The sequence below is a fragment of the Calidris pugnax genome, unplaced genomic scaffold (genome assembly GCF_001431845.1).
Source record: "Calidris pugnax isolate Ruff unplaced genomic scaffold, ASM143184v1 scaffold50, whole genome shotgun sequence".
In the NCBI taxonomy this organism is placed as follows: Eukaryota; Metazoa; Chordata; class Aves; order Charadriiformes; family Scolopacidae; genus Calidris; species Calidris pugnax.
In genome coordinates, this window is record NW_015090780.1 from 788,665 (window position 1) to 801,573 (window position 12,909).

Here is a 12,909-nt window from a genome sequence, read left to right on the forward strand (position 1 = left end):
CTGTGTTTGAGATAGCTCCTGCCATCGCCTATCCCAAACACCCACACGCTCCTGCACCTGCAGCAGGTCCACAGGCAGGGCGGGAAGCCCGTTAGAGGTGCTGGGATAGAGGATTTGGGATGGGATTTCTGGAGGGAGACCCAAGATTTCGAATTCTGCCTCAGGAGGAGGCATTGAACGAAGCTACCGGTACCCAGCTCATCCACCCAGGGACAGGCTGTGCCGGGAAAGTGAAATGTGGATGCCGTCAAAGCCTGCAACCGCGGCTGCTGCCCGCCGGGAGCGAGCCGTGGGGCGGAAACGCTGCCTGCTGCTGTGAATCACAAGCCCAGCGCTGGAAAAGCTCCGGCTGAGGCATTTCCTGCTGTTCTCATCACATCCCCATCCGATGCCTCCCTTGCGAGGCTCCCGCGCTGAAATCCCGGCCCCGTGGAAAATCAGCAGCAGCTTTGCTGCCGAGTCCGGCACAGCTGGTGTGTGTCACTCGGTTTTCAAGCCGTGGCCATCTTCCACCGAGCCGGGACTGGCGGGGGGAACAGCGAGAGGTGCGGTGGGTCCCTGGCCAGCGCGGTGATGATTCGTGCGAAGGGCAGGCCCGCCGGTCTGCGGTCAATTGTTCAGCCTCAGTGACTTCTTGAGGGGGAAACGGAAAGAGCGGACAGTGCGAGTTAATTAATTGACGCATAATGAAGTCAAGATGAGCATCCCCAAGGAGCTGGAGCTTGGGTTGGGAAAGCAGCAGACAATGGCGTTCCCCGGCATAGGGCTGCTTCACCCCGAGGCACAGCCTCCTGCCAGCCACATAGAGGACACTGACAGGAAAAAAAGTCCCTACAATACCTTTCAGTGATAACTTTAACTGAATTTAGGCGTTACAAATACTGTGGCCCAGAGAAAAGGAGATGTGGAAGGAATGAAATAAGCCTGTCGATGGCCGTTCAGTGCTTTGGTCCCTTTGGTCCCAGGGAAAAGGCTTGCTATGGCAGCAGACGCAGAGTTTAATGCTTTTCAAACAAGTGTCAAGGAAGAACCAGGGGCAGAGCACAGGGAAGAGGATAGGGAAGGAGAAGAGAGTAGGGAAGGGGAGGAGGAAGGAGATGGGTAAGGAGAAGAAGGGAATGGAGAAGGGGATGGAGAAAAAAGGGATGGGAAGAGGATGGGGAAGGAGAAGAAGGGGATGTAGAAAAAGGGAATGGGAAGGGGAAAAGGATGGGGAAGGGGATGGGCAAGTAGAAGAAGGGGATGGGGAAGGAGAAGGAGAAGGAAGAGGGAGGGTTGGGCAGACCCCAGCCCGCAGGCTGCCGCACGGTGTCGGTGGGCAGAGACCCTCTCGGTGAGGCCGGTCCCTCCCGCTGTGGGAATAAACGTTAAACTCCTCCAGAGATGAACGTACCCACCCACCGCACCCCCCCTCCCGCGGCGGCCGGAGCCCCCCACCGGGCCCTCGGGGGAGGCGGTCCTGGTCCCTGCGCGGGGATCGGGGGCCCTCTAGTGAGGGGCGGCCCGGTCCCGCCCCGGCCTGCCCGGTGCGACGCTCCGCTTCCCGACGCGGGCCCGGCCCGGCCTCTAGGGCCTTGCCCGGGGCGGCTCCTCCGCAGGCCCGGCCGCGCCCGGCCGCGCCTGCTCGGTGGTGAGCGGCCATGGCGGGGCTGGAGCCGCTCTACGCCTTGGCCCGGGCCGCCATCTCCCGCCCGCAGGACGCGCTGATCTGTGGCGTCCACTGGGAGCTGGTCCGGCATGGCTACCGCTGCCTCGGCGCTGGCGACCAGGTACGGGCCGGGCCCGGGCGCCGTCGGGCTCCAATGTCGCGGAGGCCGTGTAGGCCGCGGACAAGCCCCGGCCTTTCCTAGCGCCGCTCGCCGCCGCCGCTCGGCCGAGCCCGGCGCCCGCTGTCGGGGGGGCGGGAACCGTAAGGCGCCGGGGGTGCGGGGGCACCCGGACCGGTGCGGGGTCTGAGGGGTCTCAGTGCTGCTGGGGGGGCGTCCGCAGCAGGGAGCTTTGGTGGTGGGGGCTGAGGGGGCGTGGTGCTGGCAGAGGGGGTTGGTGCTTGGAGTCAGTTCAATCGCAGAAAGGGGTCCATTGTGGTGCCGGGGGGATCTTGGTGCTGAGGAGGGGGACCCCTTACCAAAAGAGGGGTGTCCAGTGCAATGTTGGGGGGTAGTGTGCCAGGGGAGTCCCTGTGCTGGGGACTCTGGTGTGATATAATGGGGAGGAAGACAGTGTGGTGCTGGACCAGTGCGAAGGGTGGGGGGTCTGGTGGGTTGGGAGCCCTGTGCAGTGCTGGGGGGTGTTGGGAGGGTGCCCAGTGCAGTGCTGGGGGGCAATGGTGGGGGTGCAGGGCACAGTCTTGGCAGAGCAACCCCCCAGTACTAGAGGAGGGGACAGTAAGACAGACCCCCCCACGGCTGCACCACTGTGGGGCTGCGACAAACAGGACAGCAGCCTCCCCCCTCACAGCTCTGTCCTGTGCTGGGGAGCCAAGAGGTGCCAGGCTGGGAAGAGCATCATCCCCCAGTCTGAATCTTTGTTGCCTCCTCCTGCTCAGCAAAGGGTGGTTGTGTCCCTCCTGTTCCAGCACAGGGACCCTGTGCCAGACTGGCAGGCAGGCAGGGCCTGTCTGTAGAAAATAAACCCCTTCTCCTGAAGGCACTGAGAGATCCTCACTAGGAGACCTAGATCCCCTCCCAGAGACCTAGATCCCCTCCCGGGTCTTTGTGTGGATAAGTACTCTGTGTCTTGCTGGGCTCCTGTGCAGGGTCTTGGTAGCACGTCTGTCCTATTGTAGCCAGGTCCTGATGAAAGGAAGTCGGAGCTGCTGCCCAACGGCTGGGAGGCCAACAAGGAGGTGTATACGCTGCGCTACAAGTCCACAGACGATGCCCGTGAGCTGCTGCTGAAGGCCATCATGGTAGAAGACAGCATGATCCTCAACGTCATGGTGAGCACCCAGGCTGGTCCCTGCAGGTTTGGGATCCTTCAGGTGCAGCGGCTGCTGCTGCCCAAAACATGCAAAGAACGACAGGGCTCATTTCTTAAATTTTTGCTGTTACTTGTTCTACCTTGCAGCAATGTTTGTCCTTCAGTTTGCCTTGCACACTCTGGCCCAGAAGTTGCCTCTTTTGTGTCCCCTTCCCAGCTCAGAATTTGTCTGCCGATCTCTTCTCCTGTTCCCCACAAGCACCTGCCCAGGGTGTTTTTGCTCAGTCTCTCACCTGTTGCAGCCTGGATTGGGGGACTGAGCAGGGAGAGCCTTGCTGTACAGTGGGGTTTGTTTGCTCCTGGGGATTCGGGCACAGCACAGGGACAGGTGATCCCATTCCTTGTGTCCCAAGCCTCCAGGCTCCTTCCTTCATTCCCTGCTCTGCCAGGCTGCTCACTCTGTGTTTCACCTTTCTTTTGACAGGATCGCAGTTCTCAGAAGGTGGCAGATGTGACCTTGGCAGTGGCCGACTACATCAACCCAGAGCACCTGGATGATTTCCACAAGTAATCTCAGTTTCCTGGCATTTTCTATGGGAGAAAATGTCCCACTGGCATGGGGCAGGGGGGCAGAGACTGGGTTAGAGGGAGCCTGGGGGACTTTCCTCCCCAGTAGAAACCCCAGGGGGCAGCCAGCCAACCCCGAAATGCAGCCAGAGCTGCCTCCCCCTGCCTTTCTCTGCTCTGCTGGCAGGCAAGAGAGATTTAAGGGGTAGTGGGACTGTGGGTCAGAGCCCAAGAGAGAGCCACCCCACCTGGGAACGGGCTGGGGCAGCCCAGCACTTTTCTTTCCAGAGCACTGCCTGCCTGTCTGTGCTGGGTGGATGCTGCCCAGTGGCGCTGCAGCTTCAACCATGGACCAGACACCCTGTGGCCTTGCTAAAGACCTGTGCCACGTGCTGTGGTTTCCTCCATTGCAAACTGGTCTCCTTGTGGCCACAACACAAGGGATTTCCCCAGGTTAAGTGGCACCTCTGCCCTCAAACAAGGTCAGGGGTTTGGTGCCACTGAGTGCTCTTGCCCTTTCCCATCCCCTCTGTGCTGCCACGTGGGGACACGTTTTGTGCCAGCGATGCTCGGGGATTGTCTGTCCCCTCACCACCCCTCTCGCAGCCTGGCCAGCACCTCGCACCAAGGTGCCATGGCCTCCCCAGCCCACCACCTCTCCTCTCCTCCCTGCAGGGTGTACAAGAACACTGAGGAGCTGAGGACAAGGATTGCTTCGGGCATCATCGCTCCCCTCAGTGGCCCTGCAGAAAAGGCCAAAAAGGAGCCCGAGGCTGAGAAGGATGATGACTTGCCCCAGGATTACGACCCCCTCAGGGTTCCTCCTCGGCAGCCGCCAGGGGCGAGAGCACCATCCTGGTGAGTGAAGAGTGGATGGCTGCTGATGGTCCTTCGTTAGAAGGGATGTGGTCATGGCACCACTCTCCAAACTTCACCTCTGGGCCCTGTCTCACACACGTAGGATGGGGACTGAAGGGGACTCGAACTCTCCCCAGCCAGTCTCAGTCCACATACTTGGGTTTGATTTAAGTTGCCCACTGTGGGGCTTGTTAAGATGGCCTGTTCTGGAGCTGTACGTTGGTCTGACCCTCCTTTGGCATTGCCTGGGGGTGCAGCTGGAGATCTGCAGACCCAGGAGGGAGAGGGCAGCGTGCAGGGCTGGGGCACTGTGGGGCCTGTTAAGATGGCCTGTTCTGGAGCTGTACGTTGGTCTGACCCTCCTTTGGCATTGCCTGGGGGTGCAGCTGGAGATCTGCAGACCCAGGAGGGAGAGGGCAGCGTGCAGGGCTGGGGGGAAGGTGAAAGGTGGAAAGAGGGAGACTCTGCTCTGTGCTGGCTGAAGGACCATCAGGGCTGCAGGGCTGGCAGAGTACGGACAGCAGTGGGAAGGACTTTTGCTGGCAAAGCAGAGGAGAGGGGACACAAGGCATCCACTTCACCATCCCTCCCTGGCCCTGTCATGCTCAGCCATCCCTTGTACATGGCAGATGGGCTCTCTCCTCTCTCCTCCCACAAGCTGTAATGCCCTTTGTCTGGAAGTCAGAGACACTGTGGTGGCTCTGCCTTCTCTTGGGGACTGGCTGTGGCTTCTGCCTTGCGTGTCACCTCTTGCTTCTTTAACCCCAGTGCTGTCTGCTGGTGCTCAGGGTGCGCAGTGCTCCTCGGGGAGGCCTGGGCAGACAGGCTGGAGCTGGGCATGGCTCTGAAACCATGTTATTGGCACATATTATTGGCAAGGAGATGTGACAGCTGGCTGCAGGCTCACCGCCCCACTGTCCTCGCACTCCTGGAATAGGACTGTCATTGTGTCTCCAACTGGGACACACTGGAGAGCCTGGCCTCGCCTGACACCGCTCAGGAAGCCCCTGGCATGGAAACTCCCGGAGTCCACAGACAGCTCCAGGCCGGAGCAGTGGGAACGGCAGGGACCCCTTCATCTCAGCAAGCTTCCTGCAAGCCTGCCACGCACACCGGTGGCCACATCCAGCTGCACCCTGGAGCAGCGAATGCCGTGCCCTGGGCATGCGGTGACTCCCAACGCTGGTCCTGCAGGTCCTAGGGTCCTTTGGGTGTTGCAGGGCTTGCCGTGGGAGAGCACCCATGAGCACAGCTGGCTGCACTGCCCTGCCTGCTTACTCGCTCCTGCTCACTCCACACAACCAGTCTCCCCTTCACTGAACCTTTCTCTGTGTTCTGTGTTTCAGGCCTTCCCCCTTGAGTCCCTTCGCTGTTGGTGGGGAAGACCTGGACCCTCTTGGGTGAGTATGCCTGGGAGAGGTTGTGCTTTTTGTGCTCGGGGAGCATCCCCTGCTCTGCCCTTGGGATGTGTGGAGGTGGCTGGGGACCTTCTCTGGCTCAGGCATCCAGCAAAGTGTCTCTAAGTGTGGATGGCAATGGGACAGTTGCTCAGTGGAAATTGCAAGGGACCAATTGACAGTTGCTAAACCTCAATATGGTTCTAATATCGTAATAAGATCCCGTCTCTTGCATAGATGATAGGTTGCAATCTGCGTCTGTTTAATAATCAGCTTGTATTCATTTAACATGCAGTAATTCCTTCAGTAAATCAAAGCTGAATACGTCGTTAAGTGAATGTAAGCCTCTAATTTAAAATGTTACCAGCTGCTGTGTCTACAGCCTGGCAGTCTGGAGAAGGGGAGGCTTAAAGCCGAGTCCACAGATTCTCGAGTCCCAGTTGTGAGCCTCCCGGCTGTCTGAAGCACTTGAGAGAAAGCCTGGGTAGAAGCAGGGCTTGTCTGAGGGACTGATCTTCACAGATACGTCTCTGGGTCTTTGGTTTGGTTGGGCAAGCAGAGCCTGTCATTTTGCATTCTAGTTAAAAGCACATAGTCTGACAAAAAACAGCTCTTGGAGTCGTTGCAGAGCATCCTGTGGCCCAGGGGAGTCTTCTTTGGAACCACTCTCCTGTGAGGATTGCATTTTTTCCCCTCTTGCAAGACTTAGTTCTCCATGGGTTTGGCTAGAAAAGGGCCAGCTAAAAATGTCCTGCCTGGCTGGAAGGAGAGGCTTGGAGCCTGGGTGGCTGGAAGGAAACTTGGTAGCACGAGGAGAGGGGGTTCAGTTGCGGGAAGGGGCCCTGTTTCTCTTGCTACCTCCAGTCCTTCATCAGATGTTTCTCTGTAAACGACAAAAAAAGAGTGTAAATGGAAGCATATTTCGGCGCTGACACCTGCCAGTGCTGAGGCTGGAGACCCGGACTCCCAGGCATATCCTCGTGGGGCCTGGCTGTCCCGGGGCGCTTTGGGCAGCTGGCCTGGCGTAATGGAACTCATTAGCGCCGTTGTTAATGACTTGTATGATGGCAGCGGTGTCCAGAGGCTCTAGCCGAGTTTGCACAAAGCCGACCATGAGGAATGGCACTCCCAGCGTGGGGCAGCTCCGAGGAGCCGCCGTGGTCAGCAAATGACTTCCAGGCACCTCTTTGGAAAGGCTGGGTCCGTGAGCTCTTGCAACACTGCGCAGGGCATGACGTGCCGCTCGCCCGGGAGACAGAGAGCAGGGCTGGGGCTACAAACCATCAGCAAGGGCCAGCGGGTCTAGCGCTTCCTTCAGGGGCATTCAGCAGCTCACCAGGACTTACCAGCCTTTGCTGCTGCACTAAAAGGCTCCTTGCAGGAACCAGGGGAAGAAGAAAGATGCCTCTCTGCTGCTCTGAGTGTCTGTTTTGGCATTGGCTCCGGGCTCTCTTACTGCCGAGGGTTAGATTGTGGTGGGTGAGGGGTGCTTTCCTTCCCACGTGCTGTGTGACCACTTAACCCCACGCTCCCATGCTCGACGTTCCTGCAGCAGAGGTCTGGCACAGGGAAACCCTTTGCTCCTTTCTCACCAGTGCCAATCTCACCTCCTTCTCTGCCTTTCCTCTCCCCAGGGGTCGGAGTGGGGGAATGATCATGGATCCTCTCCGGTCGAGCTTCCCACGGCCCGGCATTGACCCCTCGTCGGGCATCCCAGGCCGGCTGCCCCCAGGAGCAGTTCCACCAGGCGCCAGATTCGACCCCTTTGGCCCATTAGGGGCTGGTAGATCTGGGTAGGTATTTGGTCGTGCCTGGAATTCCCAGCCTGCTCTTTGGGCTGGGTCTCCTGGCTCATCCCTGTTGCTGCGGGATTAAGCTCTTGGTCCTGGTTTTGACTCTGCTCTGAATTTCTTTCCAGGCCAGATCCTGACCACCTTCCCCCTCCAGGCTATGATGACATGTTCATGTGAGGAGTCACCACATGGCTTCTCCCAGCTGCGGCCACAGCAGTCTCCTGGGAAGCAAGGGACACTTTCCCCTTTTCGCTCCCCGTTTGGTGGACTTCGATCTTTTCAGCAGTGTTTTTCTTCTCCCCAGTCGGGGCCACCTTCCTGTGTCAGACCAGCTATAAAGGCTTCCCTGTGTGCAGAGCAGAGGAGGAGGCAGTAGGTCCATTTCTTTCCGTGCTCCTCTGAGGGTGCCTGGCCATTTGCACCCAGCTGAAGTGGTCCTGCCCCACGTGAGGTGGCAGCGTGGGGTGCATCCTGGTGGTCTGAGGACAGCCCAGGTGCTGTGGGGTTTCCTTTGCGTCTCTGGGGTGGCACCGCTTTCGCTGCTGGCGTTAGACGAGCGGTCGGTGCTGAGGAGGGAGCTGGCTTCTTGCCACTCCTGTGCTGGGGAACTGCAGTTGCCTGGCTGGAGGGAGCAGCCAGAGCTCCCCTTGCAGAGATGGTTTCTCTCTTGCTCTTTATCCAAGAGAAGGGTCGATCAGCGTGAAGGGCTAGAAGGCCTGTCCCATGGGGTCTCTAGGCACAGACCCCCTGGCAGAAGCCGAGGTCGGCTTCCACATGGCTGTGCCCATTGGCTTTCAAGACCAGCAACAGCTTTAACATGCATGAGAAGAGACATATATTGAATTCCTGACCCCCCTTTTGCCCCCTGTCTTCCCTGCAGCTGTGGTTTTTCATTCCTGGGGGGCACACAAAGCCCTGCAGGCAGCACGGTGAGGGCTGCCCGCCAGGCACCGCGTGGGGCTGGGGTAGGAGGGAGGATGCTTGGTACCCGGGTGACCTGATGGGTCTGGTGTTGGCTCTCCAGGCACGGCAGAGCTGGAGCCTAACACTGAGCTGGGACCCTCCTGGGGGTGTGCACGGGGGGGCTCGCTGGGCTGTGGGATTTGCTTCGCAGAAGGGGTTTATAGGAACATGTTTCCCTCCCGTCAGTCCTGTTGCACAAGGCTGGTGAGGCTTTTCCTGGCTGAACGCTGCCGGGCGGCTCCTGGGGGGGGGACGGGTGAGATCTGTGTGGTTCAGCCTCCTGAGCTTTCTGGAAACCCCCTCCCTTTCCCCGCAACTCCCCCTGGGTCAGTTAATTTGGGGGCTGTCCCATCAGGGATTCAACGCTATTGCTTTCTTCTCATGGTTTGACTTCTTGGAAGGACGTTCATGAGATTGAAATAAAAACCTGACAACGGCATTGTGTCGGTGCTTGCTGGGGGTGCCCCCCACCCCTGCTCCCCAGCCCCTTCCTCCCCACCAAGCACCAAGCTGGTGGTGTGGGAAGCCCCAAAGGTGGTGTGCCCTTGGGCTCCCTTGATGGGAGCTCTGCCCGCGCTCCCAGGGGCAGAGGATTCACGCTGGGAACCACGCTTTGTACCTTCCCCTGAGCAGCAATGCTTTTCCGAGACGATGTGACTGTATTAAGAAAATTAAGTGGAGACCAGCCCAGCCTTGGCTCCGGCTGCGCTCCTTGCGGTAATTGGCTCTCCGGGGTATTGAATGCTGTCGGTATACGCTGCGTGCAGCCCTGCTGGCATAAATAAAAAGGGGGAAGTGATCCCCCCCCTGTCTATCTCTTTTCCCCAAAGGCTTTTTCCTTTTAAAACCCTTTTGCCTACAAACGCAGCCTAATAAAGCTGAGTTATGGCATGTGCAACCCTGGGTTGCGCGGAGGGGGGAGGACTGGCCATAGAAATTCAGCACTGGGGGCAACGGGGGCATCCCCTGCATCTCCCCAGGGCTAGCGTGTGGAAACCTGAGCTGATGTGAGCCTGGACCTGGTGGGGATGTGACATCCCTGCTGCGTGTTCCTGGGGCTTTTGGTGGCCGGTGCCACCTGCAGACCCACAGAAATGGGTGATGCGGTGACCGGAGCAGGTAACGGCCGTGCTTGGATCATGGGTGGGATGGGAAGAGAGACCCAGGGCTTGATGAGGCCATCGCTCCTGCTTGTCCCCTCCTGCTCTTGGGGCAGCCTGGGCTCATCCACAGCTTTGCCCTAGGAGAAAGGAACCCCCAACCTCGCTGTGTGGGGTTGAGAGACGCAGGGTGCCGTGGGGAGAGGAAACAGCTTTGGCCTTATCAGAGGGGCCCCTCTCTGCGGGAGGCGGCTGCTTTCTGCTCCTGAATTAATCATGTTCTGCAACCTTTCAGGAGGGAGAGACGCAGCCGGCTTTGATGGGGCTAATTAAAGCAAGCCAGCGCCGGGAGAGGCTGCGGCGGGTCCTGATAAACAATCTTTTGTCTGCAGCACTCAACCCCAGCGGGTCCCCCGTGCGTGCAGCTGGGGGAGCAGGTGGGAAAGGAGAGGGGTTTCAAAGAGGGCAAGTGCCCAGCACTGAGCCGTGCTCACCACAGGCCAGTCCCTGAGCCTGGGGGCTCCTGGGGATGCGGAGAGGATGGGTAAAAGGAGGTGAGGATCCTCCTCTCCGGGAGGGCAGGAGATCACCCCTGCGGCTGGCTCAGCTCTCACCAAAGGGCAGCTGTGGAGTTGCCCAGAGCGTGGCAGAGGTGGCTCCTGGGACCACCAATCCCGAGCTCATTCTTCTCCCCATCCGCAGGGCTTGTGGCTGGGCACAGACCCCATTCCCTGAGCGTGGCTGGGGGGCAACCATCCCTCCTGCAGGGCTCATAACCACCCTGAGCCTGGCGGCTGCAAGGGCCAGGTCTCCAGCCAGCAGGAGGGACAGTCCAGGTTCCCATCTGCGTGTCCCCAGCCTGGCACAGCTGCTGCTAATGTAGGTGATGGAGAGCATTACCATGCAAGGGAGCACAGCGAGCCACGCACCTCCAGTTAATGTTATGGGGAGGCCGTGAAGAGCGGCTGGGGCTGGCGTGTGCGGTCTTGGCACGGGCACAGCTCTCCCTCCTCCCGCAGCACCCGCGGGGCGCTTCCACGTCATGTTTGAAGAAAGACACTGGATTATTGGTAATGGCTTGAGATCCCCGGAGAGTCCTTCAGGCCATCTGCCAGCCCGCCCAGCCCAGCGGCACCTGCCCCACACGCTCCCAAAGGCAGAGCCCCCCGGTGCTGCTAATTACCCTGCAGACGATGCTCCGATGTTCCGTCCCTGGGATCCCACGTGTCCCGTGCACGGCGCGAGGGAGGAGCCGGTGTGTGTTGCACAGACAGGAAAACAAAGCAGCTCCCATTAAATGGGAGTGGAAAAGGCGTGCTGGGCTGTCCCCTCTTTGCCCACCCCTCACACAAGCAGGGACAGCCCCAAAGCCCCAGAGCTGGTGGACTGGAGACCTCTGTGCTGAGCGAGGGGATGAGGATGTGCTGCCCACCACCTGCCTGCCCTTACACCATACTCCATGGCCCGGTGTGGTGGCATTGCCAGAGGAGAGCCAGCCTCGTGCCCTGCCCGGCACCTCTCCCTCTGGCCATCCTGCCCATCATCCCCGTGGTGTCAGGGTCACCTGCCTGGGGTGCAGCCGTGCAAAGAAGGAGGCAGCTGCCACCATCCTTGGCTTTGCAGGAGGCAGTGGGGCCGGGGCTGGTGTCTGCTGCCTGCTGAGCTGCCCTCGGTGCCCCCCTCGGCAGGACCCTTCCCCTCATCGTTGGGTATGGCATCACCCCCACCTCCCAGTGCCCATCTTGCTGCTCGTGGCCGCTCAACCCAGGGCCGTGGGGAGAGGTGATGCCTGTTTGGGGCAAAGCAGAGCACCCCAAGCATGGGGTAGTGCCAGGGCTGCGGGCGTGAGGCCATTCAAGGTTGTTTCTCAGGACCCTACAATAAATACGGAGCGTGGACGGGTGACGTGGTGATGGAGAGAGGGGGACATGGCCCTTTGCAGCAAACAGGAGGAATCAGCTGCGAAGCGTTAGAAAACGCTGGGTGGAGGATACTGTTCCCAGCATATGAGGGGGACGCTGGAAGCCCTGAAACAAAACCTGACCCAGGCAATCACATCGTGTGTAAAAATGACTTTCCTCTTGTGTCAGGCTGTCTCGAGAGATTTGCCTCCCCCTGGAAACATTTGAAGTGAGTAGTTTATGGGATGGATTAAAACCTGGTGGCAGTTGGTGACAAACACCACCTTTTGTGTGTCTGCATTTTCCTATGGGATAATTATTTCCCTCTCTCAGCATCCTGCTCATACCGATTTTTTCTTTCCACAGAACGTTGTGCTTTAATGATGCTTCATGTTTAATTCCCGAGATGCAATTTTACCTTCACCCCACAGACAATGGCCCTCGCCATCGGCACAAAGGCTCAGGCACGGGCACCCCGGCGGGCACGGGCACAGAACAACCACATCATTCCAAGGCGTTGGGAATCGTCCTCTTTCCTCCAGACAGAGCACCATGATTTTTGAGGAGGCCGTTCCAGGGCTGCTGGTGGGAGCGGGATGCTCGGGGCGGTGCGGGCGTGTGTCCCAGCCTTCATCCCACTCTCCGGAGTGGGGCTGGTGGGGTGTGAGGGCTGGGAGGGTGGCGGGGGGCTGGACCCCGCCGCACAGATGGTGGTCGTGGTTGCTGTCTCCTTCTCTTCTGCCCAGGGAGGTGCAAGCACCAACTCTACACCACAGAGTTTTACGTGAAACTATTGCTAAAAAAGGTCACTGATGGCAGAAAATGAGAAAGTCCATCCCAAAGAGGAGCAGCCACCCCAGCTTGGCTTCGTGTCCAGCCCAGGTTGCAACAGGGCCATGGCATGGAAATCCCATGGGTGTCTCGAAGGAGCTGTTGCCATGATGCTGGTGGGCAGCACCCATCCAGGAAGGAGCTGGGGAGGTGAAAGGGGCATCCAAAGGCTGCGTTACCCCGGTGCTGCTGGTGGGAAACAGCCCAGCAGAGCCCCTGCGGTCCAGCAGGACATCCCAAAACCGCATCGCTCCGGTGCTGCTGGACGGACCCCTTATCCGAGAAAGGTCCGGAGAGGTGAGGAAGGTGGCCCAAGGCTGCCGGGCAGGCACGGTGGGCAAAGCCTCACCGGGTGGCATCGGTGTTGGGGCGCAGCAAGGGGAGCCCCACTTCTGCCGGCGGTGAGGGGTCCCCAGGGCAGCACGGAGTCCCCGAGGCATGCGGGGCTAGGAGCCCGGTGCCTCGGGGGGCGGGGCCGGGGGGCTGATCTGGTTCTCCAGCAGCGCCCGCGTCCCCTCGGTCGACACCCTCCGCATCCGCAGCCTCACCGAACCGTAGGTGCCGCCGGTACGGCGGGCGG

The 12,909-nt window shown here is 59.6% G+C and overlaps 1 protein-coding gene across 1 annotated transcript; it reads left to right on the forward strand.

The window, feature by feature from the left end:
• The first annotated feature begins 1,536 nt into the window (after window positions 1-1,536).
• On the forward strand, window positions 1,537-8,932 carry PSMF1 (proteasome inhibitor subunit 1). Its single transcript, XM_014955281.1, has 7 exons — window positions 1,537-1,769; window positions 2,786-2,938; window positions 3,404-3,486; window positions 4,162-4,344; window positions 5,691-5,744; window positions 7,376-7,534; window positions 7,660-8,932. The coding sequence occupies exons 1-7, from the start codon at window positions 1,641-1,643 to the stop codon at window positions 7,709-7,711; spliced, it is 813 nt and encodes a 270-aa protein (XP_014810767.1). The 5' UTR covers window positions 1,537-1,640; the 3' UTR covers window positions 7,712-8,932.
• The last annotated feature ends 3,977 nt before the right edge of the window (window positions 8,933-12,909 follow it).